This window comes from Myotis davidii, unplaced genomic scaffold (genome assembly GCF_000327345.1).
Source record: "Myotis davidii unplaced genomic scaffold, ASM32734v1 scaffold346, whole genome shotgun sequence".
NCBI classification, from domain to species: Eukaryota; Metazoa; Chordata; class Mammalia; order Chiroptera; family Vespertilionidae; genus Myotis; species Myotis davidii.
Window position 1 is genome coordinate 1845057 of NW_006297386.1, and position 16657 is coordinate 1861713.

The 16657-nt window shown below is 40.3% G+C and overlaps 1 protein-coding gene across 1 annotated transcript in view; it reads right to left on the reverse strand.

The window, feature by feature from the left end:
* The window catches only part of PLEKHA5 (pleckstrin homology domain containing A5), a 214240-nt gene that overhangs the window by 16965 nt on the left and 180618 nt on the right, over positions 1 to 16657 (reverse strand). The window contains 7 exon segments of the mRNA XM_006773158.2: positions 2651 to 2768; positions 3610 to 3795; positions 4551 to 4597; positions 5876 to 5987; positions 8122 to 8223; positions 15704 to 15853; positions 15989 to 16069. Of these exon segments, the coding sequence (XP_006773221.1) occupies positions 2651 to 2768; positions 3610 to 3795; positions 4551 to 4597; positions 5876 to 5987; positions 8122 to 8223; positions 15704 to 15853; positions 15989 to 16069 (796 nt within the window).

Consider the following 16657-nt stretch of genomic DNA (forward strand, 5'->3'; position numbering starts at 1 on the left):
CCACTTCCTTTTTTTTTTGGAGTTTGGAAGTGCCCTGATAAGGCTCAGCTGTGAAGGATGCAAGCGCTGTGGGGCCTTGGGCCTTCTCTTAGAATTTCTGGGTCTGTCTGACCCGGCGGCAGTTAGGTAATTACAGGTTGCAAATGGCCGGGGCATTCATATGCAAAAGCCTCTGCGGCAGCCTGGGTGTGCGGGGTCTCAGGGAATCAACGGGCGGAGCAAGCAGCTATGGCGGAGCCTCAGCCCTGCCTTAAGGAGACGCGCGTCTCAGTGTCCCGGTAACAGCTGCAAGCACCTCTGAGGGAAAGCCGCTCTCAAGATCACCCGCTGCCAGACAGTCCAGTTTCTCCCTGTGTGAGTCCTGGGTCCCCAGAGACTTCCCGGAACCATTGTTCAGAGCCGTCAGGAGCTTGTAACTCCCTCCGGATTCAAAAAGACCGCCGCGTCCTCGGGTGCCAGCCCCTTTCCGCGCGCGAGAGCCCCGTACCTCTGCGCTTCTCTCCTGCAGCTTTTGCGGGTCTCAGTGTGCGTTTCCTTCCTTCTAGTTGTAGAGTTTACAGTCAGCCAGGCTTCCTATGGTTCTGGATGAAGTCCGTATTGTTTCTCTGAGGTATTAATCAATTGTTGTGCGCGGCATTAATTTCCCGGTGTTTATCTCTGCCGCCATCTTAGTTTCTCCTCGGAACAGCCCCCGTTACCCTTTTTCTTTACAACATTGAAGAATGACCAACATTAAAAAAATAATGGTATTATTTTATGAAATTTGTTCATTTTATAGAAACTTTATGAAAATTTGTTTCAGCCCTTAATCTTTTATGTATAACTAGAGGCCCGGTGCACAAAAATTTGTGCACTCGGGGTGGGGAGAGGAGGTCCCTCAGCCCGGCCTGTGCCCTCAGTCACGCTCAGAACAGGGCCGATTGGGGAGTTGGGGTGCTGCCCCCTGTCACACTCAAGGCAGGGTCCATAGGGAGGTTGCCGCGCCACCCCCTGTCATGCACAGAGCAGGACCCAGCAGGGGGGTTGGGGCTCTGTACCCTGTCATGCACAGAGCAGGGCCCAACAGGGGGTTGAGGAGCTCCCCCCTGTCACTCACAAGAGCCCGTAGGGCGATTAGGGGTTTGGTCGCTGTCCCCTGTCACACTGAGGCCGGTGCAGGGGGGCCTTGCTGCTCTGCTGATCCCGGGGACAGGACGCCTCTCGGCTCGGCTGATCCGGTGGTCCTGAGGCCTCCAGGCTCCGCTGATAACCGGGGCCTGGAAGCCTCTCAGCTCCGCTGATCCCAGAGCCCAGAGGCCTCTCAGCTCCGCTGATAACCCGGGCGGGGAGGCCTCTCGGTTCCACTGATTGCAGGGCTGGGTTGCCTCTCGGCTCCGCTGATCCCGGGGCCAGGAGGCCTCTTGGCTCTGCTGATCAAGGGGCGGGAGGCCTCTCGGCTCCGCTGATAACCGGGGCCAGGAGGTCTCTCGGCTCCACTGATTGCGGGGTTGGGAAGCCTCTCGGCTCTGCTGTTCGCGGGGCTGGGTCGCCTCTCGGCTCCGCTGATCCCGGGGCCCTGAGGCCTCTCTGCCCTGCTGCTTCAGGGCTGTTTGGCTTCGCTCTGCTTGGAGCCTGAGTATGCAAATTAACCGCCACCTTTTAGCTTCCATAATTGAAACATTGTATCTTTTGGAGTTGTTGCTTCAGGACCTCAGAGCCCCGCAGCTGCAGATGGGGAACCTTGGCTTCCTCCATGGCTGGGGGAGCCAAGCCTCCTGTTCTCAGGTGAGAGCCGGGAGGCCTCTCAGCTCTGCTGATCGTGGGGCCGGGAGGCCTCTCGGTTCCGCTGATAACCCGGGCCGGGAGGCCTCTCGGTTCCGCTGATCCCAGGGTCCTGAGGCCTCTCCGCTCTGCTGATCCCAGGGCTGGGAGGCCTATCGGCTCCGCTGATCCCGGGTCCCTCAGGCCTCTCTGCCCTGCCGCTTCAGGGCTGTTTGGCTTCGCTCTGCTTGGAGCCTGAGTATGCAAATTAACCGCCATCTTTTAGCTCCTATAATTGAAACATTGTATCTTTTGGAGTTGTTGCTTCAGGAGCTCAGAGCCTCGCAGCTGCAGACGGGGAACCTTGGCTTCCTCCATTGCTCTGGCAAGCAAGCCTCCCTGTTCCATCAGCTGCCTGGCTGCCTGCCGCCATCTTGGCTGCCAGTTAATTTGCATATCTCGCTGATTAGCCAATGAAAAGGGTATCGGTGGTACGCCAATTACCATTTTTGTCTTTTATTAGATAGGATTTTTAAATAGAAAACCAAGAATAAAAAAATAACAGGAAAAGAAAAGCCTTTTAAAAGTGTGCCATAAACTTATTTCTCAGTAAACCTAACCTGAGCTGATTTATCCCACTTAGAATGAATATTCCAGAAATATCGGTGTGTTTAAAAGGGGGTGCTGCCTCATGCCATTGATATTTCTAGCTGAGGTGACATCATATATGGTTTATGGGTCATGTCATCTTTTTAATATATGAAACTTCTGAATTCAAAAACTTGTCAGATTCCAAAGTTTTCAGATAAGGGATTGTGGACTTGTTTATGTACTAGGTCAACATGAAAACGGAATTTATTGCTAAAATGTCTGAAAATACAGGAGATAAAACATATCCCCAAGGGCTGACCTTTAACTGAAGCTTCCATTTCTGAAACAGGTTCTGATTTTTCTTCTCCATTAGATTCATCAACTTCTGCCACTGTTGTTAACTCTGGTTCACTCTTGTAGAGTCTATAATCTGGACCCTTGAAAGGAAGATATGCAATTAAACAAAAAATTGGTGAAAGTTTCTTGTAAAATGTTTACCAATAAAGACTCAAATCAAACTCTAAAAATTAAAAGCCTCAGTTACCTATACTGGGTATAACACAATTAATTAATATATGCTACAACTAAGGTAGAAGAAAAAGAATTTGAAGTATTTTTAACAGGTAAATGTTTTGGTTGTAAAAATTAAGAATATTTCTCTTGGGAATAAAGTCATTTTTAGAACATTCTTATCATAATATAACTGAGGCCTGAAAATAATTATATCATATTAACTCAATTTAGTTCTATTGCTTTTATCCTTATTCACTTCTCCTTGTTTATTGCATTTTACATTTATTTGTTTAACCCCAAATCTCCGTTTCCAGTTTCCATGGGTGATGTCTCTGGGGGGCAATGTCCACATCCTTAACAGTTTTTCTAGACTGAACTGCCCACGTCCCAACCCTTTCATCATTCCTAGTAATCCCTTTCTTTCTTGCTTCTTTCTGACCTAAAGATTTCATTGATCTCTGATATCCCAACATATGTTTAAAATATGACTCATTTGACAAATGCAAAGTAACTATTTTAGAAAAATATTTATGAAAAATATGAAACTATGAAAGATGATTAAAGTTGTGAAAATATTAAAAAGTGAGAATGATATAACCAAAACAGAAAAAAAAAAAAACCCAAAAGGATAACATTATAAACAAAAAGAGCACTGGCTAAAAGTGGTGTTATAATAAAAAAAAGTCTGAATGTAAAATAAATTCACTTTCAAAAAATGAGAGGGTGTGTAACATTGATTATTCTGTGGCTACTGCAGCCACTTACACAGTGAGATCCATTTCTTGTATATCCTTGAACTTGAATCTTCTTGTCTTCAGGCAGATGGACTGGGCCCCTGCTATAACAGAGCAAGGAGCTGCTATCACTGGGCAGAGGGGGGATTATGGGAGGCTGCTCTGTAAAGTCATAGGACCGAGGAAGTGGAGGACGAGGTGGGACTACTTCCTCTTCCTAAAGATTGTAGAACAGTCACCTTATTTAGATAAGCATACTGAGTTAAGTATATCTAAATTCTTTGCAATGGTAAGTTAACTTAAATTAGCTCTAAGATAATTAAAGGGACACTGCCAAGCCAAGAGTCTCATATTGAAAAGTTAAACCCAAAATACTTATGATAGTCAATATAGTTTTAAATATGGTTGTATCTTTTTTGGTAACTCACCATCTAAACAGACACATGAAATGACTGCATTTCATTTTAAAAACAGAAGAGAAAAAATTAATTTGAAAATCTTGTTGCCTATGTCTTGGGTCATTTTCAAGGGAAAAAAACCCAAACATTTCTTTTTGATTGGCTTTAATACATAATTTCAGACCATAGATGCTTTCAATTCGGTTGACAGTATCTCTTTGTAGTTGCAATTTCTTTATAGTATGCATAATACACAGCCAACTTATCTATCAATCATCCTACAAATGTTATCAAGTATAATGATAAAAATTCAAATTACTTTTATTATAAAAAGTATAACAATGTTAAAGTTCTAACATAGAGATGAAAAATAGTGATTAAAATTTTTGCATTAAGGGAAGAAAAATCACATTTGTTAGAAGTACCAAATCACTGAACCAGTGGAATTTCAAGATTAAAACAATAACTAGAATATATTTAAAAAATACTTGTTATGAGTTTAAGAGTAGACAATTCTAATTCATGTTTTAAACATTTAAAATAACTTATAGTTAGACAAACAATTCGAACTTACCTCATTTTTGTACTTAACTGTTGTGAAAGGCTTTGATACTGTCATACCTATTAAAAAAGCATAAAACATAACTTATACTAAACATATCTTTTAAAATCTACAGAAAAAGGAAATGATTTCATTTCATTTATTTTAAATTAAACCTTCAGTTTCTAATCCCTCATTTTTTAATGTTTTCAGAATTTGAAACCAACTACATTAAAAAACATAAATTAAAACAACTTATATAGGGAAATGAGTTTTCTCCAACATTTACCGGTGTAAGTACATTTTGATATAATCTTTTAGGAGGGCAATTTGGCTGTGCCTATCAAAATGGAAAATGTATCATTTCCCACTCCTTGAAATCCAAAAGGACTAGCATAAAAGTTTAGTTATATATATATATATATACACAATAATGTTCATGATAGCATGGCTTATGACCAAGGAAAACAACAACAACAAACTCTAAAACCTAAAAAAATGTTCATCACCACAGAAATGGATATAGTCTGAAAACTTTTTTTGTTGATCCTCACCCGAGGTTAATTGTCCCCCCATTGCTTTTTCAGAGAGAGTGGGAGGGAGGGGGTTAGGAGGAGGGAAGAGGGAGAGTAAAAGGGGGAGAGGGAGAGAGAAGAGGGGTTGGGTGGGGGGGAGACATGGATGTGAGATAGGGGTGAGGAGTGAACATGCCATACCCTTGACTGGAAATTGAACCCGCAACCCTTTGATGTGCTGGGTGACGCTCCAACCACTGAGGTATACTGGCCCCGGCCAGGGTGCTTTTTTCTTTAAAGTATGTTTATTTTTTTAGAGAGAGAGGGAGAGAGAAAGAAATATCGATTGGCTGCCTCCTGTATGACCTTTACTGGGGATAGAGCCTGCAACCCAGGCATGTGCCCTGACCAGGAATCGAACAAGCAATCTTTTGGTGCATAGGACTATGCTCAATCAACTGAGCCACACCAGCCAGGGCTACACAATGAATTTGTACAGAGCAATTATTATATTGCAGTTAAGAACAAAAAAGCAAATGGTTGAAAATCAGTACAGTATGATTCCATCTTTTGTTGTGGGGAAAAAAACCTCGCACAACCAAAACACTGTTTCCGTGTTTCTAATTACAGTGCACATAAAACCATGATTTATTTTTGAGTGGGTGAGGTGGGCAGAACTTTTGCTTTTTTACTTTATAAACTTGTGTACCGACTCAATGTTACCAAGAAGAGTGTTGAAAAACCTATTAAAATAACAAAAGTAACCCAATTTTCTGTGTCATCCCATTTAGATATAATACTACGGTCCATTACTGCAGAACACAATACAAAAAGCAAACTTACCTGTTTCTGTAGAGCCTCTTTGCTGTTTGTGCTTACTCAGGCCTTCCATGACATCCTGAATTCTCCAAAGTTCTTTCTGAATCTGTGCACGCTGAATTTCTGCTGATTCGGTCTATCAGTAAAAATAGGCCGCACACAGAAAGCCCGCACAGAAAAGAAATCGTTAAAGTTATATATTCTACTACTTATATGTTTTAAAAGGAGAATTTTAGTGGCACTGATAAAAGATAAAGCAGAGAAAGAATATCATTTTCCAGCTGTAAGGGTATTATTCACATCTCCTCAATGAACTTTGTCTTGTGTTATTTATAACTCCAGGATGGAATACTGATCAGAAGGGACTAAAAATGGAAAACAGTAAAACAAAAGAAAAATAGAACAAAATAGAAACCCCCAAAACCCAAATTAAAAAAAAAAAGAAATTTTGGGGGCAGGGGGAAGAAATGGAAAGTATATTAATTTCTGAAGTTCTGAAATATAGAAACATGCCAAACAAACAAACAAATAAATAAAACAAATTGAGTTTTTGACTCATGGAGTGAAACGTGTTTGCAGAACTAATTCTCAGTTTGGGAATCTAACTTATCATTGCCATTTTCATTCTAAGTTACAGCCATTGTCTTACTTTTAATACCCCATTTCATGTCCTCAGGCTAAGTACAGTAACTGAAATTAAAATAAGATCATACTGGTTTTCAGTAAGACTGTAACAGAACTCTATGATTCTTATTGGTAGATACTTAAGATAACAATAAATATCATTAGGAATGGATCTTTATTTAAAAAAATAGGCAATGAAATATAAAACCATCACCTTACCTAGAAAATAAATTTTTTTCATTGCATATCAATGTTTGTTTTTATTAAAAAGTTTTTCTTTCTTCTTTTTTTTTTGGGGGGGGGGTCAGTTTTTGACAACTGTAGATATGAGGATATAATCAATATCTCATTAGTAAGCTAACAAGTCCTCTGAGGGGTAGAAATAAGTGTTCCAAGTCTAGAAACGTAAGGACTGTGTACTAACACTGCTTCCAAATGCACTGCACAACCTTAGAGATCCAGCTTTCCAAGCCACAGGCTGAAAGCACCAGAGCAGAGGAAGGAAGGACTGACACTGGACCCAGGATGACGGCAGTCCAGAGATGTGAACACTGCTATGGGACACAGGGAGGCACAGCAACTACAAATATTTGGTACTATGCATGTTCTATATAGAATATGTATTACTTATGCAACGATTAAAAATTATATATATGTATTTTTTGCCTATCTGAAAGGTACACAGTGAAAACCTCATTTTTAAATTTATTTTGCATTTTCTGGTTACCAGTGACTTTGAATAATATATACACACTTGTTAGCAACTGAATTTTACTTTTTATGAATGAAAACTATTCATGTTCTTTGTTCATTTTGCTAATGTACTGTTTCTCAAAAAAATAAAAAATCTTTGCAAATCTAAACAGTAACTCTTATTGAAGTCTAGGCGTCAAGGTAGTTCTTTCCAGTATGTCACCTTTTAAGTTTGTCAATGCTGCCGTCATTGTCTAGTTATTTAATAAGCACTTATACAATATGATTTATGTGTCTGATGGTATTCTAAATACTCCAAAAACATCAACACATTTAATCATTATAAAAAAGCCAATAGAAGTAGGTACTATTATTATTTTCATTTTATAGTTGTGGAAACCGAGGTGCAGAGTTGTAATGTAACTGGTCTAAGGTCACATGTGCCATGCTACTTATCACAGAGTGTGTCTTCTAGTTCTTTCTTTATTTTTTTAAATGTCATAACTACTTTGTGGCCTGTTTACAAAACTGAATTCTTTATTCCAAATGGTGCTGCATCTTCCCCTATTCTAATAATGTATCGGTCAAGATAATAGGTTAAATATAGTTTGTTAAAAAAAAGGCATTTAATATAGAATGAATTAGAATAAGTCAGAATAAACTTCATTTTAAAAAAGGTAAAACCTTTTTTACCTTATTTGATAAATTCATATAATTTAACGCCTCAGTGCCAAGTGACATAAAGTTAGCTAAGAGCACAGAACACTACACCATGCACCTGATAGAATAAAGAACTTTAAACAGTGAGAGAAGGGAAATCTTGTGTGATAGTAAGATTCCTATCATTGAAAATATTCAAACCCAGATCGAAGGTAGCCAATATTGTAAAAACTGTTATGGGTGTACATGAATCTAACAAGTAAAACAACGTAAAAAACACAACACTTTTATACCTGAACTTCACCAAGGCGATCTAGCTGCTCTTGCATCTGGTTCCTGGTAATAGTTACATCGTATTCTAACTTATCATATTCTCTCCATGCTCGTTCCAGTTCCTAAAAGCAAAAGAGCTTTCATTATTCTAATGGAGAAATTCTGCTTTTATGTTGTTATCACTGCAATTATCATGTAATTTATATTGGGCAGAAAAAAAAAACACCTTTGCAACACATTTTCCTTTATTGTTTAAAAAGTTCCTTACATGCCTTGATTAAAATTTTTCCATGAATAAAAATACTAAATATGCTGTATATTACCATGTTAGGTTTTCAACAACACAGAAGCCTGACATGAATTTAATTACTTAAGAGTAAATTTACAGTAACGTATAAACGTAATTCGGCTAACTACACAAGCCAGTGAATCCACTGACTCAACACAGACAGTACCCACCTACATTTTCTCCTTTGGAAAAACCAGCACCCCCAAACTCTAAAATCATAGAGAATATTTTCATACTTGGTCTATATCTATTGAATATAGAATGATTCTACAAGCAGTCAAATTACATGATTTCATTCTGTTTCAGGAATGCTGCTTCTATGGGTTGCAGTTACCCTTCCGACACTTCGGAGAGTGGTGGTATGAGGTCAACAACTTGATAAACTAAAATAGGGCAGGGACTATATTTTATTAATTTCAGAGAGAGGAAAGGAGAGGGGGAGAGCAATAGAAATGTCAATGAGAAACATCGATGGGCTGCCTCCTGCATGCCCCCTACTGGGAATTGAACGTGACCTCCTGGCTTCATGGAACGACACTCAACCAACTGATCCACACTGGTAGGGTGCAGGGACAATATATGATTACTATTTTATCACCAGTTATCTACATGGCGCTGGCACATGTAACATAATCAACAAATGTTTACTGAATGCTGTTGTAAAATGAATTGATGACTCTTGTCTAAGAACCTCCCATGACCAGGAATCTCTTGCCTTGAACTGCTCTGAATGAAGCTCCCCTGGGAAATGTCAGTTTAACAACAGCAAGTCTGGGGATAGGAAAGAGGGTACTGAGTGTGGAAGAAAGGCTACTCAAAATCATCTTAGTCAAACAAACAAACAAACAAACAAACAGCAATACCTCAAGTTCCTAGAGGATCTCTTTTAAAGGTGCATACTTTAAAAAAAATGAAGCCTTAAAATCTGGTCATTTGGAGTAATTGCTTTTTGAATTTAAGATTCTCCTTAACAGGCTTAAAATATATATATATTTATTTATTTCAGAGAGGAAGGGAAAGGGAGAGGGATTGAAACATCAATGATAAGACCTACATGCTCACTACTGGAACTGAGCCTGAAACCTGGGCATGTGCCCTGACCAGGAATTGAACTGAGACCTCCTGGTTCATAGGTCAACGCTCAACCACTGAGCCATGCTGGTCTGACTCCTTAACAGGTTTTAAATAGGTAGCTTAAGGAGCCTATTAAGCAGATTTCACAAAGAATTAAATTTTAAAAAAGCAAAGTGATAAAGGACTAAAGATTTTTATCTGATTTTTATGGTATAAATACTAGCCTCCTTACTTGGCTTCAGCAAAACTCTTTTTACCGGAATAAACAAGGATATTATCTCCTTTAATAAAAATACCTTCTAGCCATCTTCTAATTTGTGTGTGTGTGTGTGTGTATGTGTGTGTGTGTGTGTGTGTATTTAAATAGTGGGCTTTTGAAGGCTTCAGGGAGTGTAAAATGAGGATAATGGATCCAATGGCAGCCCAGTGATTAAGGAGGATGGTATTGCCAAACTAACACCTAACATCTCATAGAAAAGCCAGAGTTCAGGGGGTGAGAGTGGGGGGCCCAAAGGCGCTGTAGAGGCATCTAAATATAAGAACATTTTAGGATGGTGGGAATCTCATTTTTCTTACAGAAACATGAGAAAGAGAGATTGAGAGCTAGAGATTACTTTTCCAATATTTTAGGAGTGAGGAAACAATATACTTTCAGTTTCCATAACCTGGAAAGTCCCGCATTGCACTGTATCATTTGGCCCAGGTCCTATAATCCTGTTGGGCCTCCCATTTCTGCCATTATCTCTCGGCTCCTCAAACATAATTACAGGTGGGCAGAACACAAGTCAGCAGGTGATCCCAAGAAAAGGGGTGGCACTGGCATGACATCAGTTTCCTGCTAACACCTGGCTGAGTATGTCATTAAAGAATTTAATGGATTATACCAGTATAATGTTAAAATCTTTAAATATGACCTTTCCATTTTTTTTCTCAAGAAGATAATATTTAAGTGCATCAAGGCAATTAAAAGATTTTAATGACTTTCAAATAGGCAATTACTTTAAAACCATAGACAACAGTGCTTGAAATAAAAATGTTTAAAGTTTCATGTCATACAGTTAAGAGAATGAATGAACTCTTGCAATCTACAACCACATGGATGAACGACACAAAGCTAAAAGAGTATACTGGTATATTATATGATCACAGTTTATTAAGATGCAAAAACAGGCAAAGCTAATATATAGTTTAGCAGTGAAGTGATGGTGTTTTTGGGAGGAGGCAATAAAATTCAATGCCTTGATATGGATAGCAGGCATATCTGTGCATTTACTAGTGTACTTTTTGGAGAATATGTTATAGAACAGCTTAAAAAAATATGTGTACATGTGTGGGATTGTTTCAGGAATGGCAAAAGGATAAAAACGCCCAACTTAGCCAACAAGTAAATGTTTTTGGTTAATCCTCACCTGAGGATAATTTTTCCATTGATTTTTAGAGAGTGGAAGGGAGGGAGGATGGAGAGAGAGAGAGAGGGAGAGGGGAGAGAGAGAGAGAGAGAGAGAGAGAGAGAGAGAGAGAGAGAGAAACTGATGTGAGAGCGATACAACCTGGACTGGGATCGGGCCTACAACCTAGGCAAATGCCCTTGACCAGGAATTGAACCTGATTGCGGGCTCGATCCCCAATAGGGGGCGTGCAGGAGACAGCCGATTAATGATTTTCTCTCTCCCTCTCTGAAATCAATAAAAATATATTAAAAAAAAACACTTAAAAATTATAACAACCTCTTCCCCCCTCTCCCTTGCTATGTATTTGTTGAAAAAAATGGGCTCCTTTTTCTGTAGAGGTCCTCCTACTTTAGATTTTTCTAATTGAATTCCTGTGATATTGCTTAGCGTGCTTTTGTTTCCTGTATTTCCTATAAATTCGTAGTTAGATATGGAGACTGCTGAGATTCAGATTTGATTTTTTGGTAAAAATACCTCTTAAGTGTTGCTGGCGACTTTCTATTGCAGCACACCAGGGGGCCTAGCACATCTGGCTGTCCCTTTATCGGGGATGTGGCTTAGTAATCATGAAGTAACCAGGGTATTTAAAATCTGTCTTAAAATCCTTCAAAGCACAATCTGTGACATTTCACTTGGTGTAAGTCTCTCGCTGCTTCCATGCCCCCCTTTAAGTTTACAATCTTAAATCTAGTTTATCCACTGTAGTCTAAATTCTCCACTTACTCATGGCCCTTCTATCTCCAATCAAGTTTAGAACACAAATAAGTTTAATGGAAGTCTACACATACTATTTAATTGTGTCTCAGTTTTCCACTTTTAACAGTATTAATAGTACCCACGTCAAGGGGGTATTATTCGGATTAAGTGCATGTAAAGCACTCATAATGAACCTGGCAGTCAATAACTGCTGGAGAAATATTCATGATTATTACTACTGTTTCATATACTGATAGTTTTACAGTGGATCAATACAGAAGCCCTTTACTAGGATGATTCAGGGCCTTTATAACTTGCTTCTGATGCCTGAAATCCCAATTTTAGTCTTTTTGAATAAGAAAATATAAATTTGTATTCAAGTTCCAGAAAGTACATGTGACTGCCTCGTGAGGTGGAGCAGGAAGTACAGAAGCCCTAGAATCAAGTGTCTGACTTAGATGCTGACTCTGGTCTGACTCTGTTCCTTATTAGTTTCGTCACCGTGGCAAGCCTCTCACTGGGAAATCCTGAAGCACTCTGCAATTTCTGAGTCCTCAGTGGGACCGAAGTCCCGTTGCTCACAGCGGGAACGGACTCAGCAGTGAAACCTTCATTGGCTTTCCCCTCTCCCTCTCCACACTCAGCGCTTCCGTTCCTAGAATCACCTCCCCCTAAACTTCCTGAACCAGTTCCTCCTCTCAGGGTCTGCTTTCAGAGGAGAATCCAAACTAAGACAGGTACACACTGAAAAATTTCAAGGTATAACAGACTGTTTTAATGATCTTTCTCACTAATCGGGTTTAGATAAAATAGAGGCGAGGAGAGAACACCATGTGCTTACAAGCACGTGGGTGTGCTGGGCGGGGCTTATGGACAGGAGGTATAGCTTCAAGAATTAAATGAAACATAAAGGGAATGCTGCTTTACATGTTTACCTTGTGCTAATCCTGGTTTTATCTACCTAAGTAGCCAACCAGGTGAGGAGATGTTCTCTGAAACCCAGGTTTGATCATTGGATGCCTTAATGTTATGCCTCTGATGTTCTATTTTTTTATACCTCAGGAGTTAGATTTGAACCAATGCCCTGAATCAATTGTGAGAGAATCAGAGGACTCCTTTGAGATTCTGCTGGCATAAATGTTAAATCAATTTTAAATCTAATCAACATCCACTGAGTGTCCACCATATGCCCAGTATGACGCGATGCATCATTTTTTGCCTTCAGCTGCTAATATGCGTTAACTTTACATAAAGGCACAAAGGAACACAGTTTGTATTCTCTGCAGTAAGACATGTTTTAGAAGAACATACTGTGGGTTTGTAATGATCACTGAATAATGCTGAAGGCAAGGGGAAAGAAACAAAACAGAAAAGTGGTTATATAGGATAAAGCCAGAAAGTGGGCTACTAAAACATGATTAATTTCTATTAAAACATTTTTAATAAACCTCCATCAGTGCTGGAAGTTAACCTTGGGATGGAGCCAATTCTAAGCCCCCTAATGAGATTTAAGTGCACACCCCCAGAATTCCCTAACACAGATATCATTCATGAAATAGCTTCCAACTAAATTTTGATTTGACTCAGGTCATCACAGAAATACTGAAGTTTTCATGAGTTTGGCACTGACAGCTCGGCCCCATTTCCCTTTCTAATTTCATATTCCGGATCCCTGAATTCCAGTCAGTCAGTTCCACTTCTTGCTTCTCCAGACACGTCTCCCACATTCTCATTTCTGTGCTGTGATTTAAGGCATTTTGTCCTGTATGGACCACCTTTCATTTCCCCTTTCTTCCTATCCAAATCCAACCCACCATTAATTGGTTACCATCTTGTAGACATTTCAGGTGTATTCATTTTCTTTATGACTACACCAGAGGCCCGGTATACAAAATTCGGATCCCCCTGGGTATCGGGCCTAAGCTGGCAGTCAGACGTCCCTCTTGCAGTCCAGGGACCCCTCGCTCCTTACTGCCTGCCTGCAGCAGAGGTGGGAGAGGCTCCCGCAACTGCCGCTGTGCTCGTCAGTCATGAGCCCGGCTTCTGGCTGAGCAGCGCTCCTCCTGTGGGAGCACACTGACCACCAGGGGGCAGCTTCTGCGTTGGGCATCTGCTCCCTGGTGGTCAGTGCATGTCATAGCGACTGGTCATTCCACCGTTTGGTTGAATTGCATATTAGGGTCTTATTATATGGGATTATAAAAAATCTACGTAATCTAAGTCTTCAGGTCTATGGTTAAAAGGTCTGATTTGTGTTAAGGACACAGCACTTCTTAGTTTTGTAACATTGGGCAAATCATTCAGTTCAATCAATTCATCCAATTTTCAATGCACATCTTAGAGTGGATGCTACAGCTAGATGGTTCTGATTTCAAGATCACAAACAAAAGAATATTAAACTCTTAAAAAAAAAATACACCTGTAACATCACTGTGTAAGGTATAGACATTAAATGAGATAATTTAAATAACTTTAAAATCAGGGATAAGTATCCAATCTAATAAAAGGCTAATATGCAAACCGACCGAATGGCAGAACGACTGGTTGCTATAATGTACACTGGCCACCAGTGGGAGACACTCAATGCAGGAGCTGCCCCCTGGTGGTCAGTGTGCTCCCACAGGGGAAGTGCCGCTCAGCCAGAAGCCAGGCTCACAGCTGGTGAGTGCAGTGGTGGCGATGAGAGCCTCTCCTGCCTCCAAGGCAGCGCTAAGGATGTCTGACTGCCATCTTAGGCCTGCTCCGCACAGGCTCCCTGACTGTGAGAGGGCACAGACCAGGCTGAGGGACCCCCATCCCCCAAGTGCACAAATTTTGTGCACTGGGCCTCTAGTATTAAATATTAGGTATTTAAGAATCACAAAAATCTAAGTTTTGATTTAATACCATGCTATATTCATTTAAAAATAGCCTGTTTTTTTGTTTTGTTTGCTTTTAAATCCTCACCTGAGGATATCTTCCCATTGATTTTTAGAGAGAGTGGAAGTGAGAGGAGAGACAGAGAGAAATATTGCTGTGAGAGAGACTCACTGATTGGTTACCTTCCACATGAGCCTGCAACCAAGGTACGTGCTCTTGACCAGAATCCAACCTGGGACCCTTCAATCGCGGGCCAACTGAGCCAAACCGGCTAGGGCAAAAATAGCTCATGTTTGGAATACTATTTTAGTGTTTAGAATTGAAGCCACATTGAGACTCTGGAATCCTGCCAGCTTGAAAGGACCTTTCTTAGTTAAGCTGTGGACCTTCTTAAAAGGTAGCTGCTCCCTAAAGAGCCCACTGAAGCTACAGACAAGGGTGTGGTAGCAGCTTTCTGAAACAGGTGGCTTTTGCGAGGATTTCTCTTTCAAAGGGCTGCTTGGGCAGGTGCTCTTACTGTGTTTAGAGATGAATGCATACAGGATCTAAAGCGGCCTGTGTAGACTCATAAAACACTTAATTTATAAACTGTACGTAAGACTTTTAGATTTAGTAATCCCAAGAGACTCTTTATAAAGCGACAAGACTGTGGGTTAAATGCCCTCGACCGGAATCGAACCCGGGACCCCCGAGCCCGCAGGCCGACGCTCTATCCACTGAGCCAAACCGGTCTCGGCCAAGACTGTGGGTTAAAAGGTTCGGCTAATTATATTTCTTACTGAAACCTATCATCTACACTTAGATTACACTGAAGCTATGAAGTATAATGTTGACAGGTTCTTAAAAGCATCTCACAGGTGCCTTTTACCGAAATGGTTGGTTGAGTGAACCTAATTACCACCTTCTCAAAATTATCCCTTAAAGTTAAAGTTAAAAAAATATTTATTTCCTTACTGTAATAAATCTAAACATATTTAAAAATTTTCCATTTGCATACTATATAAAGAGGAGTATTTATCTCTTATGAAAAACTATTTCACAATAAACAAGATGCCTACTACTAATTAGAGAAATTAAGACCACCCTTCATTTTTTTATATTATTAATAACAAATTAATTTCTAGTAATAATAAACAAATTCTAAAGATAGTCCAACCAAACAGAAATAGGTAAAGAAAAAAACTGCCTAATCTCTCAGGGAGATTTAATAGGAAAACAGAATCTGCTACTTACGGCAGTGGCTCGAGAAAGTTCTCGACACGTGCTCAGCAGCCCGTTCTGTAAATCATCCCTCTGCAACACCACAGTCTGGATGGTTGCTGGGTTATCGGCATTCATTTCTATCTCCTGGCTGGCGGAGAGCAAAGCTTGCTCAAGCGTGTACTATTGTAATAAAAATAATTACATTTAATGTTCTGCACCATGGAATTAATTCTGTTTTACTTCAGTTATTACAGTGTCCCAATAATAACCATATAAAGTGACATCAATTGTCGATAATAAACATAATTGTCCTACTTTCTCCTTGTGGAGTTGCTGAAGTTTCTCTTCCAGAGCATGCACCACTTTATCTTGTTCACAGAGACGGCTTAACTTGGCCTAGGTTGTAAGAGAAGATACCTTTGTTAGCAATTTCCCCTCCCTGTAACTGGAGGTAGGTTAGTTACCACTCCTGTAACCGGAGGTGATTCTAACAAGAAAACACACTTAAAACAGCTATGGAATACCTAATTGTGTCAATCTTTAATTTTTTTTTTTTTTGTCAATCCGCACCCAAGGATATTTTTCATTGATTTTTAGAGAGAGTGGAAGGGAAGGGGAGAAAGAGAGAACATCAACGTGAGAGAGACACATCAATTGGTTGCCACCTGCACATGGTCTGACCAGGACCGGAGACCAGGCCTGGAACCAAGGTACATGCCCTTGACCAGAATTAACTTGGGACCCTTGAGTCCGCAGGCCGACGCTCTATCCACTGAGCCAAACCGGTTAGGGCCATTGGCCTTTTTTAATGTGTGCCGTGACCTGAGATTGAACCCACAACCTCGGCATATGGGGAGGATAGTTTAAACAAATGAACTACCTGGCCAGGGCCTGACAATTAGCATTTATATGAAAAATAATAGTGTTGAGTGAGTCAGTCTGTTGAGGGTCATACTTGAAGCCACTATGATTTTTTTTTTAGAG